General features: G+C 42.4%; 1 protein-coding gene across 2 annotated transcripts in view; it reads right to left on the reverse strand.

Moving 5' to 3' along the window:
• Positions 1-15,290, reverse strand: part of ACVRL1 (activin A receptor like type 1) — a 149,631-nt gene that overhangs the window by 95,597 nt on the left and 38,744 nt on the right. For both annotated transcript variants that reach the window (XM_073580235.1, XM_073580236.1), the window contains exon 2: positions 1,408-1,512. In XM_073580235.1, coding sequence (XP_073436336.1) covers positions 1,408-1,462 — 55 coding nt within the window. In that variant the 5' untranslated portion in view covers positions 1,463-1,512. The remainder of the gene's footprint in view (positions 1-1,407; positions 1,513-15,290) is intronic.

A 15,290-nucleotide genomic window follows, 5' to 3' on the forward strand; every position in this document is an offset into this window, starting at 1 on the left:
GCCTACAACATGCTGCTTTCAGATGAGGTAGAAATAACCCTGCTTACAGATTCCCTTTAAGGGTCCCCCCATACTAGTGACTTATTTTTACAATAAACCAATATTGCTGGCTCCCCTACTTTTACACCACATACTTGCATGATAGATACAATATCCCCTATGGCAGCCACAAGGCCCTTACACCCATTACAAGGACTTCATGATACTTACAATGCTTACATAACATCCACAAGACCCCCTATGCCAGCCACTTTGCCCTCCTTAGTAAAAGCCCTTACATCTTCTGCAAGCTTTTAACTGAAAAAGGAGTGCCTGTGTCCATTATGTCTCCAGTGCCACCCCTCACCATGTTATTTAGGTCACCAGTAATATCATAGAATAATAGAATCATAGAACCATAGAATCTTAGAGTTGGAAGGAACCTCTGGGGGTCTCTGTGTCCAACCCCCTGCTCCATGCAGGATTCACTAAACCATCTCAGACTGTCCAGCCTCTGTTTGAAGTCTTCCATTGAAGGAGAACTCACCACCTCTCGTGGCAGTCTGTTCCACTCAATGATCACCCTCACTGTCAAAAAGTTTTTTTTTCTAATATCTAATCTGTATCTTCTCCCTTTTAAAGACATAAGCCACAACCATTAGGGGCATGGGCTCGCAACATATTTTGCAGGCAGATTCTACTTGAAAATGAATGAACTAATCCATAGAGAATGATCATATCATATCATATCATGTTCCCACATGCTTTATGCATCCATTAGCCCTCTGTGTCTGTACTGTTACACACTTAACATTATGGCTGGTCCATACAATTAGGGCAACTGTTACCACCCACCTTTCGTGTCTACCTTTTTCCTCATAGACTGTAAGCTTGCGAGCAGGGCCCTCATTCCTCTTGGTATTTGTTATAATCTACTGTATGTGATTACTGTTATGCTGTAATATCTATAGTCTGTACAAATCCCCTCTGAAATGTAAAGTGCTGCGGAATATGTCGGCGCTATAAAAATAAAATTTATTATTATTATTATTATTATCATATGAACTGCAATGTAAAAACTTACTGTACACATGTTCTGTCTTTTTTAACTTCTGTTAACCATTTCCAGTTTCGATAACCGCTAAGCAGCTAAAAGAAGTGACTTACTTTAAAGATAAAAAAGACGCCTCAAAAATGACAAAAATAAGACGCCAAAGGAGATGCTTCAGAAAAAACACAGGCGGCCTTTTTCTGAAGAGCCTACCTGTAGCAAAAACTCACTGGGCACGCGTGTGTCTCCAAGATGTGCACATATTCTAATACCGATGAAGTGACTGCTTACCGTACGTAAAATAGCTGAAGAAGACGCCATGCTCCCACGACTGGTGTGAAAACTGGAATATTTTAGGAATATTTCCTTCTACTTACCTGTTGCTGATGTAACAATTGCCAGTGACAGCATCCACATGTTTCCTTGTAGCATTTTGTCAGATTTGTGTTTGAATTGCTCAGCCGTGGTCAAGAGAGCATATCCTGTGTGGGAAAAAAACAATATATATTTCTTATTATTCATCCTAATGGCTTAGCTACAATTTCTATGTATCAACTGTTTTCACAAAAATTAAGTAAGTGATGATTAAACTGGAAAATAAAGATTTCATGATGGACGAGGAATCCTGCCAACCTTTCTTTACATAATTATTTTGTAAAATCATTGGATTCACATGGAGACACTTATTTGTTTAATTGCATCCTTAATGAAAATTTAAATTTGAGTTTCTCTTCAGGAAGGAAGTCATTAAAAAATACTGTTTCATAATTATGCCTTCTGTTGCCTGCTGCTAAACAACTGTTGTCTGCTGCCCTGGTTCCTGGCACACTACAGTCCTTTACCCACTCATTTTGGGCTAGGTCCACTAGACGAAGAACATAACACACAGCAGGTGTCCAGGATCTGTCAGTATTACATGTCAGTAATCTAGTTTTAGAATCGCACTCTCTTATTGACAGAGCAATGTAACTCTCAACCTGATTTTCTCCACTATCCGTCTTATATCAAGTCTCATACTGACTATAACAAAGTTAAACCCTGCGCTGCTGACTAGGCTTTATTGGCTGATGCATTTACAAAATGCCTTATGAGTCAGAAGAAATAAACTGTGGCTATAGACAGGCGGATCCATCACCAACATCTACTTGTAGCATGACATCTGCCAGTCTTTATATTTCCTAGAAATAAATCTAATTTTGCCAGTGAAGCAACAAAATTTGCTAAAGTAATCTCCTAGGACTTTTTGGGATCTGCCTATCACCATTTGTGGTTTGGTTCTTTTTTTACTGGGGAACTAAGACCCTGTTCATATTGGTGTTGTAGGTTCCATTAGCAGCGTTCTTGGCAGATTGTGTAAGACCTTAGTACTGCATACAGAGCTATTTTTCCTGTAAAAATGGCAGGCACCATAAGGGTATCTGAATGTACCATTATAAGTTACTGGGATCCACCGGGAACAAGTTATATACAGTTAGGTCCAGAAGTAATTGGACACTGACCAAATCTTCGTGATTTGGCCTCTGCATGCCACTATTTTGGATTTAAAATGAACGAACTGAGATGCAATTGAAGAGTAGACTTTCAGGTCTTATATACTGAAACACCTATTCTTCACTTGGGTCGATGTTCTGAAGTGGGTTTTCTTCATCACAGAAAGGATCCTGTGATCATCCATCACTGTTATCTTCCGTGGACATTCAGGCCTTTTTTGAGTTCCCAAACTCACAAGTGCATTCTTTTTTTTTTGCAGAATATACCAAACTGTTGATTTGGCCACTCCTAACATTTCTACTATCTCTCTAATGGATTTCTTTTTTTCAGCCTAATGATAGTCTGTTTCTCTTACATTGAGATCTCCTTTGACTGCATGTTGTGGGTTCACAGCAACAGCTCCCAAATGCACACCTCTAATCAGCTACAAACTTTTACCTGCTTAATTGATGATGGATTAACAAGGGAATAGCCTATGCAGCCCATTAAAGAGTGCTTGAGATAATTGTCTTATTATGTTTAGTCCCATGAAAATGAGGCAGCTACACATTAAAGAGCTTTCTAAACCCTTTCTCCAATTTGGATGTGAATATCCTCAAATAAAAGATTATGGTCTGCACTTATGCCCATATTGATTTATAACTTGAATATGTTTTGGTAAACAGCTAAAATGCCAAAATTTGCGTCACTGTCCACACGCTGAGTGTATTATTACAATCACAGGAACACACAGGAAATATTACTTCCTAAGGGGCAAAAAGAGAGCACTATTACTTTTCAGGGTCCTCACAAAGTGTATTAAAACACTGCAAAGTTTTGATTTTTATTTCAGTGCTGGAGTGGTGCCACTAATCTAAATTCCCTGACCCTAGTATTATACTTATTAGCCGCTGACATCAGCTGTTCTCACGCCACCATTACCACAACCGCAACTTCTGACTGACTGGAAGTCAGAGGTAATGGTCACAAGTAGAAATGAGTGGACCTGTGGAAGTTCGAGTTCTGCTACCCGACCATACTTTAGTCCAAAATTCAGTTCAGGTACTAGAACTTTACCCGAATTTGAACCCAAACCCCATTGAAATCTATGGGGATCTGAACTTTGGAGCTGGAAAATTAATTCTCTCTCTCTATCTTTCTACTCCCGGACTTCCATCGGAACTCCAAAAATTAAAACGGACTTTCGGAAGAAGTCCGTGTTCAGAGTTCAGCACCGGAAACTAAGTACCTAACTTTAAAGTTCAGGTTTGCTCATCTCTAGTCACAAGCTGTAAATGGACATTTTTTTCCATCTAGTTGGCACAAAGGGGGCATTATTGCTATTTAGGGGTACATTGGTGGACATTATTACTAAGTGCGGCACTAAGGTGAGCACTGTTTCTGTGCCACATAGCCGGTACAGTAAAAGGGCCAAATAAGGCAGTAACAAGCTCAACATTGAGGTAGCAGTAGCATGAGGAGATTTTACAGGCTGGGAATAAGAAGTCTACCTAGCGGTCTGGGACAGATGGAAAAGACAGAAAAAGTTAATTATTTTGTCAAAAAGGAGTAAGTCATATACTGTGTATATATACACATTTATGTATATATACATATATAAATGGGCTACTGGAACAAACCATTCATGGACAAGACAAGAGAACCTGGGTCTGATGAAATGCTACTATAACAGCAGACCAAATGAGAGAAGATATATGAAGCGTATGAGGAAACTCTGGATGGTTATAAGACCTGCATGTCCACTGACTGAAAAACAACTAGTCACCCAACGTTTCAATATCATAAAGAGAAAGCTACTATCTCAACTTGAGATGGATCAACTGCACAGATTCATTTCACATGAAGACCTGGAAGAACAACATATGCAACTCCCTGAAGATCCTGATCCATTCCTGCAATTAGAGAGTACTGCAGCTGGTCTAAAACAGAAGATCTTAGATAAACTAAATCCCATCAATACCAGAGATCGACTGCCAAGGCTCAGCAAAGAAACACCACCAGACAGTATGCTAGAAGATGCCAATAGAGCAATTGCATCAATACCTTCCTCCACTATAACTCAAACTAATAAACTAAGCTATATAACCAGCAACAGCAACAGAAGTATGGGCCCCCAAGCAAAAGAAGGGTGGAGACAAAAATCAAGGTGACACGAAGGGAAGTCAGCCAACTAACAGAAATACAGAAAGGTGTAAAGATCAAGAATAAGACCAAGCTGGACAAGTACAAAGACATGACCCCAGCTGAAGCCTTAGAGACTGCTAAGCAAAGGCTCACAGCATTCGCTGCAACACTAGGGAGATACACTAGAGAAGCTGAGGCCAAGAAGATAAATGCCCTGTTCTCCAAAGAACCATCCAAAGTGTACTCCCAACTACAGAACAATAGCACAAAGGCAGCAACTCCAGCAATAGCAGAGACTAAACAATACTGGAGGGACATATGGGAGAAGGAAAAAACACACAACACCAGTGCAATGTGGCTGCAAGATCGGAGAATGAAACATAGCAACCACCTAGAGAAAGAACCAATCACCATTACAGAAGCAGACATCCAACATCGGGTCAAGAACATGAAGAGCTGGACAGCACCTGGCCCAGACATGATCCACACCTACTGGCTAAAGAAATTAACAGTGGTACATGAACGCATGGCAAAGCAGATGAACCAACTGCTAGAAGAAGGCCACCATCCAGCTTGGCTAACACAAGGTAGAACAGTGCTGATCTTGAAGGATCCTCATAAAGGAACAGTTCCATCCAACTACCGCCCAATAACCTGCCTCACAACAACATGGAAACTCCTGTCAGGCATCATAGCCACCAAGCTACAGAATCATATGAACCAGTACATGAATCCAGCTCAGAAAGGCATCAGGACCGACACCAGAGGCACTAAGCACCAGCTCCAAGTAGATAGAGCAGTCGCTCAAGACTCAAGGTCCAGACAGACCAATCTCAGCACAGCCTGAATTGACTACAGGAAAGCCTATGACTCAGTGCGACACACATGGATCTGTGAATGCTTGGCTCTCTACAATGTCAACAGAAAATTAAGAACCTTCCTCAGAAATTCAATGGGGCTATGGAGAACAACATTGGAAGTCAACTCAAGACAACTAGCACAAGTGACCATCAAATGCGGCATATAACAAGGTGATGCACTGTCCCCTTTGCTGTTCTGCATAGGCTTGAACCCTCTCAGTCAGATAATTACAGAGTCTGGCTATGGATGCAAATTCAAGGGTGGAAGCACCATCAGCCACCTCCTCTACATGGATGAAATCAAGCTGTATGTGAAAATCGAACGTGACATCGATTCACTGATCCACCTGACAAGGATCTACAATGAAGACATTGAGATGTCCTTCGGACTGGAGAAGTGCGGCCGATTGGTAATAAAGTGAGGCAACGTAGTCAAGACCGATGGAGTGGAATTACCAACAGGGCATATAGCAGATGTACAGACATGCTACAAGTACCTTGGCATCCCACAGGGATACGGTAACCATGATGAGGAGGCAAGCAAAGCAGCAGCATTCAAATACCATCTAAGGGTAAGACAGGTCCTGAGAGCCAGCTCAATGGGAAGAATAAAATCCATGCCATCAATTCATATGCCCTGCCAGTTATCAGATACCCTGCTGGCATAGTGTTCTGGCCAAAAGAAGAGATGGAAGCTGCAGATGTGAAGACACGAAAGCTCCTCACAATGCATGGAGGTCTCCACCCTAAGTCTAGCACCCAAAGATTGTATACCAACAGAAAGGAGGGTGGCTTGATAAGCGTCCAAGCCACCATCATGGATGAAACAAGGAGTATCCAGGAATACATCAGAAGAATGGCGCCAGAAGATGAGATGCTGAGAGAAAGCCTAAGGCAGCAACAACAACAGATCTGGAAGGAAGAACAGGAACATGAAGCACCATAGCAAGACAAGCCGCTGCATGGGATGTACCCATTTGTCACTACCAGCCAAGCTAAAGAAGACAACTGGGGCTGGTATTCTCAGGCTGATAAGGGGTCATGGATATTGCCCCCCAGCCTAAAAATAGCAAACCGCAGTCGCCCCAGAAAACGTGCATCTACTAGAAGCACCAATTGCATGGCTCTTCCAACTTGCCCTGGTGCTGTGACGTCAGGTAATAGTTGCGGGGTTGATGTCAGCTGTTTTATGGTCACTGACATCAAGACCACAGGTTAGTAAAGGAGAGGTGTCTATAAGCCTTGCCCCCTGTAAGAAAAAAAACCAGAAAGTAATAAGCAACAAAAATGCTCACCTTACGCCTAATCCATTTATGCCCATGTCCTCTGTACAAAAATAAAAATAATACACAACCATATCCCTCATATCCATTCTCTTTGTGAAGATAATCCATAGTGTCCAACGAAGATTCGGATGATTTGGATAGTGGTCACATCAGTGATGCGACCGCTATCACTGCCAGCCGACACACTGACAGGAGCGTAATCGCTCCAGTCAGTGTCTAGCGCTGAGCTTCATTGAGAAAGTTTACCGGAGTTCAAACCTGATGAACCCTGGTTACATCACTTACAGTACAGCTCACTGAGAAAGTTCTCAAGTAGTGGTGCCATAATCGAGTTAACCGAGGTTCAGCTATGAACTCCGTTAAACTTTCTCAAGGGAGCTCAGTGTTGGACCCTGACAGGAGCGATTATGCCCAGCTGGCGGAGATAGCAGTCACATCACTGATGTGACCACTATCCAAATCATCCTAATCATTGTGGGACAGTATGGCTTACCTTCACATCGGACAGGTGAGGGATATGATTGCTCATTATTATTTTTTATATTTATTATGTATACAGTATATATACAGTGGGAAAATTAGTATTTGATACACTGCCAATTTTGCAAGTTTTCCCACATACAAAAAATGGAGAAGTCTGTAATTTTTTTCGTACATACACTTCAACTGTGAGAGACAGAATCTAAAAATATCACATTGTATGATTTTTACATAATTAATTTGTATTTTAATGCAAGAAATAAGTACTTGATACAATAGAAAAATAGAACTTAATATTTGGATTTTACTACTATATATATATAAAATCTGTACTGCAATCTGTACTCTTAGGGCCCCGTCACACATAGCGACGCACCAGCGATCCCGACAACGATATGACCTTGTCAGGATCGCTGGTGTCTCGCTACATGATCGCTGGTGAGCTGCCAAACAGGCAGCTTCACCAGCGATCAGAACCAGCGACACGTGGGTAACAAGCGATGCACGTCGCTTAGTTACCCACTGTGTACCTTAGTTACCAGCGCGCTGGTACAGGGAGCTGGTAACCAAGGTACACATCGGGTTTCTAAGAGGCGTGCAGCACTTAGAAACCCGATGTGTACCTTGGTTACCAGCTCCCTGCTCCAGCGCTCTGTTAACTAAGGTACACATTGGGTTTCTAAGCGCTGTGCGCCGCTTAGGAACCCTCTGTTTACCTTAGTTACCAGCTCATGCTCGCTGATCGCTGGTCTCCCGCCTGTCACACGCAGCGATGCGTCCTGGCCAGCGGGAGACCAGCGATCAAAAAAATGTCCTGGCCATTCCAGGACGATCAGTGATAACCGGCAGGGGGGCCGGTCGCTGAGAAGTGTCACACACAGCGATCTCGCTGGTGAGATTGCTGTTGCGTCACAAAACTTGTGACTCAGCAGCGATCTCGCTAGCGAGATCGCTATGTGTGACGGGGGCTTTACACTGTCTGCAGAAATTGTAAATATCACTTGATAGTCACTGTATCATGATTATATTGTTCTTGGTCTTTGTATGTGTATATTATCCAGTAATGCATTGTCATATACTCAGGCACCCACTATAAAAAGGAAGTACCTCCATAATTGTAAATATGGTTACCTAAATTAGAGGTCAAATCAGATGTGTTTTGCTCCCACTACCCTCCAGTGATGAATCACTAGCTATGCCTCTGCTTAGGCCTCTTTCACACTTCAGTTTTTTACAATCAGTCACAATCCGCCAGGTTTTGAAAAAAACGGATCCGCAACTTTCTTTTGAGGATCCGTTTTTTTCCCCATTGACTTCCATTAATGGCGGATTGTGACGGATTGCCGTCCGTTGCATCCGTTTTTTTTGCGGATCCGCCAAAAGTTCCTGTCCGTCACCATCCTCAAAGATTTCAAAACGGAGCTTGCAACGTTTTTTTCTGTGGCGGATCCTCCAGACACTCATTTAACCCAAAATTCTTTCTGGGTGCCGGACAAAAAAAAATCTCTCTCTCTCTCTCTCTCTCTCTTTCTCTCTCCTTTTCCAGGCTGCGATTCCTTTAAAATTCTTCATTTGTCAGATCCGTCAAAAAAACGGACGGGTGCCATCCGTTGGCATTTAAAATTCTTCATTTGTCGGATCCGTCAAAAAAACGGACGGGTGCCATCCGTTGGCATCAGTACTAAAACGGATCCGCTATCTGTCCTTTTGGCGGATCTTGACTGATGCAAAAAACTGAAGTGTGAGAGAGGCCTTAGCGATCCTGCCTATGTAACTAAACAATAAAGGAAGAGAAAGTTTAAAAGACATATTATCGTACTTATCTTTTTTTTATCCATTCATAAACCTAAACAAATCAGAGTCTAAACCTGCAACTATTCATGCACCTTAACCCCTTAGTGACAGAGCCAATTTGGTACTTAATAACCAAGCCAATTTTTACAATTCGGACCACTGTCACTTTATGAGGTTATAGCTCTGGAACGCTTCAACGGATCCCACTAACATTGTACTTCATGTTAGTGGTAAAATTTCTTCGATATAATTTGCGTTTATTTATGAAAAAAAGGAAATTTGGCAAAAATTATGAAAATTTTGCAATTTTCAAACTTTTAATTTTTGTACCCTTGTTCGGAGAGTGGTATCACAGAAAACAGTTAATAAATAACATTTCCCACATGTCTACTAATTTAGGACCCGTTGAAGCGCAGGAGCGCGAAGCGGTCGTTGTCTGCACTCATCACATTGCTCCCAAGCCGATGTATTTTTATCCTTGAATAAAGTTTTCTACATTGGAACGGCGAGTGCCATCCTTTTTTCTCTCCTTTTGTGCATTCGCATTTTGTCTTTTTTAAGGATTGAGCACCCGATCCATGAGGGTTAGGGCGCTTCATACAAGTGTGTGATGTGTACCTCTTGACACAATGCAGAGGTAACGGTGGTGCAGCAGTGCTGAACTTGCGTTTTCTTGTTGGGCTCTTTTTATTTTCCTTGAGCTATTTATGTACAAGACAATAAGGCTCCATGTGGGCAGAAAGTTGAAAATTTTGGAGGAAGTTAAACTTCCCTTTTCAGAGCCTGGCCTATAATATGTGCTTGGATTTGCTTTCATTTCCAGTGCTTTTTAATACAGCTAAGGACAAAACATTTGTTACTGGTGCCAGCAGGCATTGACAGACATGACAGCAAAACACTTCAAAAGTCATAAGATGTACAGATATAAGCTGTTTTAGATTCCTAAGAGAACACTTTTGAGCTAAGAATTATACAGCATGAGACCTATCTATATATACTGTATATGATGAAGCACAGAAAACCCTTATCATATAATTATGTCAGAAAATGTAGCCTAAAAACACATGCCCCCGGACCCTTCATTTCACTGGGAATTTTGCATTTCCTGACTTTATAACCAATGATAATGGATTTTTTTTAGCTTTAACCTATTTTTTCCAGATGAAGCTTTGCCAGCGAAACACGAAGTGAGTCCCTTGTTCCCTTCTGACTTTATTTTCCATTGACTGCTTGTTATTACCTGTCTACATATTTATCCTAGGGATTTTTTTACTCTGGTTTTCATCTCTCTTCTTACTGGCACTTATTAGTAGGCTTCCTTTACAAGTCTGATTACATTTATTAAATTAGACCTGTGCTTGATGTTCCTGGGCCTCATATATACTATTGTACTCGCTCATGTGTATTTAGTGGTGGATGTATATATTACATAGTTAGGCATGTCCGCGTTTCAGGTACGTGTAGCATCCGTATTTTCATGGATACCTCACGTACCTGTTATAATCTATGGTACAGTATGCCAGTGTGTTTGGAAGCACCGTGTCTCTGTGCAAACCACAAGGTGACAAGTCCGTTTTTTACCCGCAGCACAGATGACAAGGGCCAATACAAGTTTATGTGTCTGTGTAATACATGTACAGCACACAGAAAGCATCAGTGTGTCATCTGTCCGGGTGCTGTATGTGTTTAACATTGCAAAGTATAGGAGAAGCCTTGGAATATATTTTTCTTAAGCCATAATTCATTGATATCCGCAGAGGTAAATGCTGATGTGAATATCGTTGTGGCATCTCCACTGTGAGATGTCTGCAGTGTAGATGATAAGTGGGAACTTAACTTAAATGGAATCTGTCAGCAGGTTTTTGCTGTGTAATCTGAAGACAGCATGCTGTAGGGGTTAAAACTCAGATTTCTGTGATGCCTCTTATCAAGCTCTGTGGTATTGTTTATTTGTAATGATTGTTTTAGCACCAGAAGCTGCTCATTGCTGTGACAAGCTGGTGAGTGAGTCTTGGTCCAACATACCCCCTCCTGTGATAGGCAGCTCACTGTCCATGGACTTGGTAAATACAGAGCCTGAGGTGGGCGGGGTTAGCTTTCTTAGCTCTGCTTCATGCTGAATCTAAAAACTGTGATTGTGTGAGAACCGCTGCACCCAGTAAGCCAAGTGATACATCGCTGGAATCAGGATAACTTTGCCTACATCAGGCTGCTCTCAGATGATGTAGCAAAACCTGCTGACAGATTGCTGTTAAGGCCATACTCACAAGTTCACAATTTGGTCTGAATTTTACATCAGTGTTTGTAAGCCAAAATCTGGAGTGTAACAATCAGAAGAAAAAAGTATAATAGTAACACGCCACCACTTCTGTATTTTTCATCCACTCCTGGTTGTGGTTACAAAGACGGCTGTAAAATACTGACCAAATACTGAACGTGTGAACATGGCCTTAGACTCCCACATTCCTTCAGCACTGCTATGTGAAGCAAATATCACAATCTCCCATGAACGCAGGCCCCGAGCCAGGATACAAAGAAGATACACAATGACAAGCACAGGGGTCTTCTGCAAACCCCCAGCTGTCATGGCAACCCATCCGCACCCCGCAATCATATGACAGGGGCACTGATGGGAGGGACTTGTGACATGCTTTCTGGCCGGCGTTTGTTAAATCTCACTTTCTGTTATTGACAGCGGGATTTAACAGGATGAGCGTGGCAGGAAGAGCTCTGCTCTATCCGCAGCTGTTAAAGGCACTTGATGGCTGATTAAATCAGCCATCAAGTGCGGGAAAAGATACAGGCTCATTGCTGGAGCCCTCAACAAAGGCATGGACATGACCTTTGACATAAATATATGTCAAACGTCGTAAAGTGGTTAAAGATCATGTGCATATAGCGAGAGACCTCACCTGCAATGGCACTGGGAACAGAGGCCAAGGGCAGAGCTGGACTAGCTTTGTCTCCAACACCGCCCCTGGTAGTCTCTTCCCAGTGATGTTATAGGTGATAGACAGGTTTCTCCCTATGCACACAAGATAGAGAGACCTGTCAATCACCTGCAGCATTTCTGCATCTGTAAATGCATGGCAGCTGCGGCACCTGTGCTGCAGCATAATCGCATATCTACTGTGTATATAATTGTTTGAGGTTCCCCTGATGTTCCAAAAAAGAAAAAATCCATTTGAAAATGGCGCCTGCTGCGCCTGTGCAGTAGCAGCTATCGGATCATCTCTATATACACTGATAGCTGCTACTGCGTAGGCTCCATTTTCAAATGTATTTTCTTTTTGGGAATATCAGAATAACCTCAACCATATTAATTATAAACACAGTACACATGCGATTATGCTGCAGAAGGGTGCCTGCCTGCAGAAGGGTTTTTTTTTCCAATATGTATATCTAATATACAGTTGTGGCCAAAAGTATTGACACCCCTGCAATTCTGTCAGATAATACTCAGTTTCTTCCTGAAAATTATTGCAAACACAAATTCTTTGGTATTACTATCTTCATTTAATTTGTCTTAAATGAAAAAACACAAAAAGAATTGTCCTAAAGCCAAATTGGATATAATTCCACACCAAACATAAAAAAGAGGGTGGACAAAAGTATTGGCACTGTTCGAAAAATCATGTGATGCTTCTCTAATTTGTGTAATTAACAGCACCTGTAACTTACCTGTGGCACCTAACAGGTGTTGGCAATAACTAAATCACACTTGCAGCCAGTTGACATGGATTAAAGTTGACTCAACCTCTGTCCTGTGTCCTTGTGTGTACCACATTGAGCATGGAGAAAAGAAAGAAGACCAAAGAACTGTCTGAGGACTTGAGAAACCAAATTGTGAGGAAGCATGAGCAATTTCAAGGCTACAAGTCCATCTCCAAAGACCTGAATGTTCCTGTGTCTACCGTGCGCAGTGTCATCAAGAAGTTTAAAGCCCATGGCACTGTGGCTAACCTCCCTAGATGTGGACAGAAAAGAAAAATTGACAAGAGATTTCAACGCAAGATTGTGCGGATGTTGGATAAAGAACTTCGACTAACATCCAAACAAGTTCAAGCTGCCCTGCAGTCCGAGGGTAAAACAGTGTCAACCCGTACTATCCGTCGGAGTCTGAATGAAAAGGGACTGTATGGTAGGAGACCCAGGAAGGCCCCACTTCTTACCCCGAGACATAAAAAAGCCAGGCTGGAATTTGCCAAAACTTACCTGAAAAAGCCTAAAACGTTTTGGAAGAATGTTCTCTGGTCAGATGAGACAAAAGTAGAGCTTTTTGGACAAAGGCATCAACATAGAGTTCACAGGAGAAAAAAAGAGGCATTCAAAGAAAAGAACACGGTCCCTTCAGTCAAACATGGCGGAGGTTCCCTGATGTTTTGGGGTTGCTTTGCTGCCTCTGGCACTGGACTGCTTGACCGTGTGCATGGCATTATGAAGTCTGAAGACTACCAACAAATTTTGCAGCATAATGTAGGGCCCAGTGTGAGAAAGCTGGGTCTCCCTCAGAGGTCATGGGTCTTCCAGCAGGACAATGACCCAAAACACACTTCAAAAAGCACTAGAAAATGGTTTGAGAGAAAGCACTGGAGACTTCTAAGGTGGCCAGCAATGAGTCCAGACCTGAATCCCATAGAACACCTGTGGAGAGATCTAAAAATGGCAGTTTGGAGAAGGCACCCTTCAAATATCAGGGACCTGGAGCAGTTTGCCAAAGAAGAATGATCTAAAATTCCAGCAGAGCATTGTAAGAAACTCATTGATGGTTACCGGAAGCGGTTGGTCGCAGTTATTTTGGCTAAAGGTTGTGCAACCAAGTATTAGGCTGAGGGGGCCAATACTTTTGTCTGGCCCATTTTTGGAGTTTTGTGTGAAATGATCAATGTTTTGCTTTTTGCTTCATTCTCTTTTGTGTTTTTTCATTTAAGACAAATTAAATGAAGATAATAATACCAAAGAATTTGTGTTTGCAATCATTTTCAGGAAGAAACTGAGTATTATCTGACAGAATTGCAGGGGTGTCAATACTTTTGGCCACAACTGTATAAAGCTCAAGTGTGTGTGTATGTATGTATGTATGTGTGTATGTCCGGGATTGGCATCCGCACCATCGCAGCTACAGCCACAAAATTTGGCACAGTCACACGTCTGGACCCCGAGAGTGTCGTGAGGCGAAATTTTAACCCCGCGCGTTCCAATTCACCAAACAATTTTGCCCCTATCTACATAATGGGGTAAAAGTGTGCGTGTATCAAGCCCCGCCCCTCATTATGATGTCATAATGGTTGCCATGGCGACGCTGATGTCATCATAGGCTGCAAGCCCCGCCGCTCATTATGATGTCATAATGGTTGACTATGGGATGGAGGATGTGTGATGGGTATATGGGCACTGGACTATGGGATGGAGGATATGTATGATGGGTATATGGGCACGGGACTATGGGATGGCGGATATGTATGATGGGTATAAGGGCACGGGTTTATGGGATGGAGGATATGTATATGGACATGGGACTATGGGATGGAGGATGTGTGATGGGTATATGGGCATGGGACTATGGGATGGAGGATGTGTAATGGGTATATGGGCACTCGACTATGGGATGGAGGATATGTATGATGGGTATATGGGCACGGGACTATGGGATGGAGGATAATTATAATTTGCTATAACTAACCACAGTTAGTTACTATGCCCGGGCAGCGCCAGGCTCTTCAGCTAGTGTATAATATTCATTATGTAAACTAGGGCTCAGGTCTGTGAGGGATCAGAAGCCATACAGGTAAATACTTAATCAGAGCACCACATGAAGACCCACACACACACACAGGCTGCCCCGGAGCAGGGGCATATCATTAAATAAAAAATGAAAAGAAAGATTAAAGAACAACCATAAGACGGATTTCATCCGGTATCATTTTAATCAGTATAACTGCGCCTGTCACGGTCATGTGTGTCTGGATGCAGCGAGTACCGCAAGGCGAACCCATGACACGCGTGACCCTGGATACACCGCCTCCAGTGGGGCGAATTTAAATAATAAAACGTGCAGATGGATACACCGCCTCCAACTGGTGAATTTAGATATTACACGTAAATCTGGAAACCCCGCCTCCAGTAAGGTGAATTTAAATAATAAAGGGGAACCTGGGTAACATTAACAATGGTGGGCCCTGCAATAGGGAATAGGGAAGTGGAGACCTCCTGTACTCCCCTGAG

The sequence above is a fragment of the Dendrobates tinctorius genome, unplaced genomic scaffold, assembly GCF_039654945.1.
Source record: "Dendrobates tinctorius isolate UK_male_01 unplaced genomic scaffold, ASM3965494v1 ptg000064l, whole genome shotgun sequence".
Taxonomy (NCBI): domain Eukaryota; kingdom Metazoa; phylum Chordata; class Amphibia; order Anura; family Dendrobatidae; genus Dendrobates; species Dendrobates tinctorius.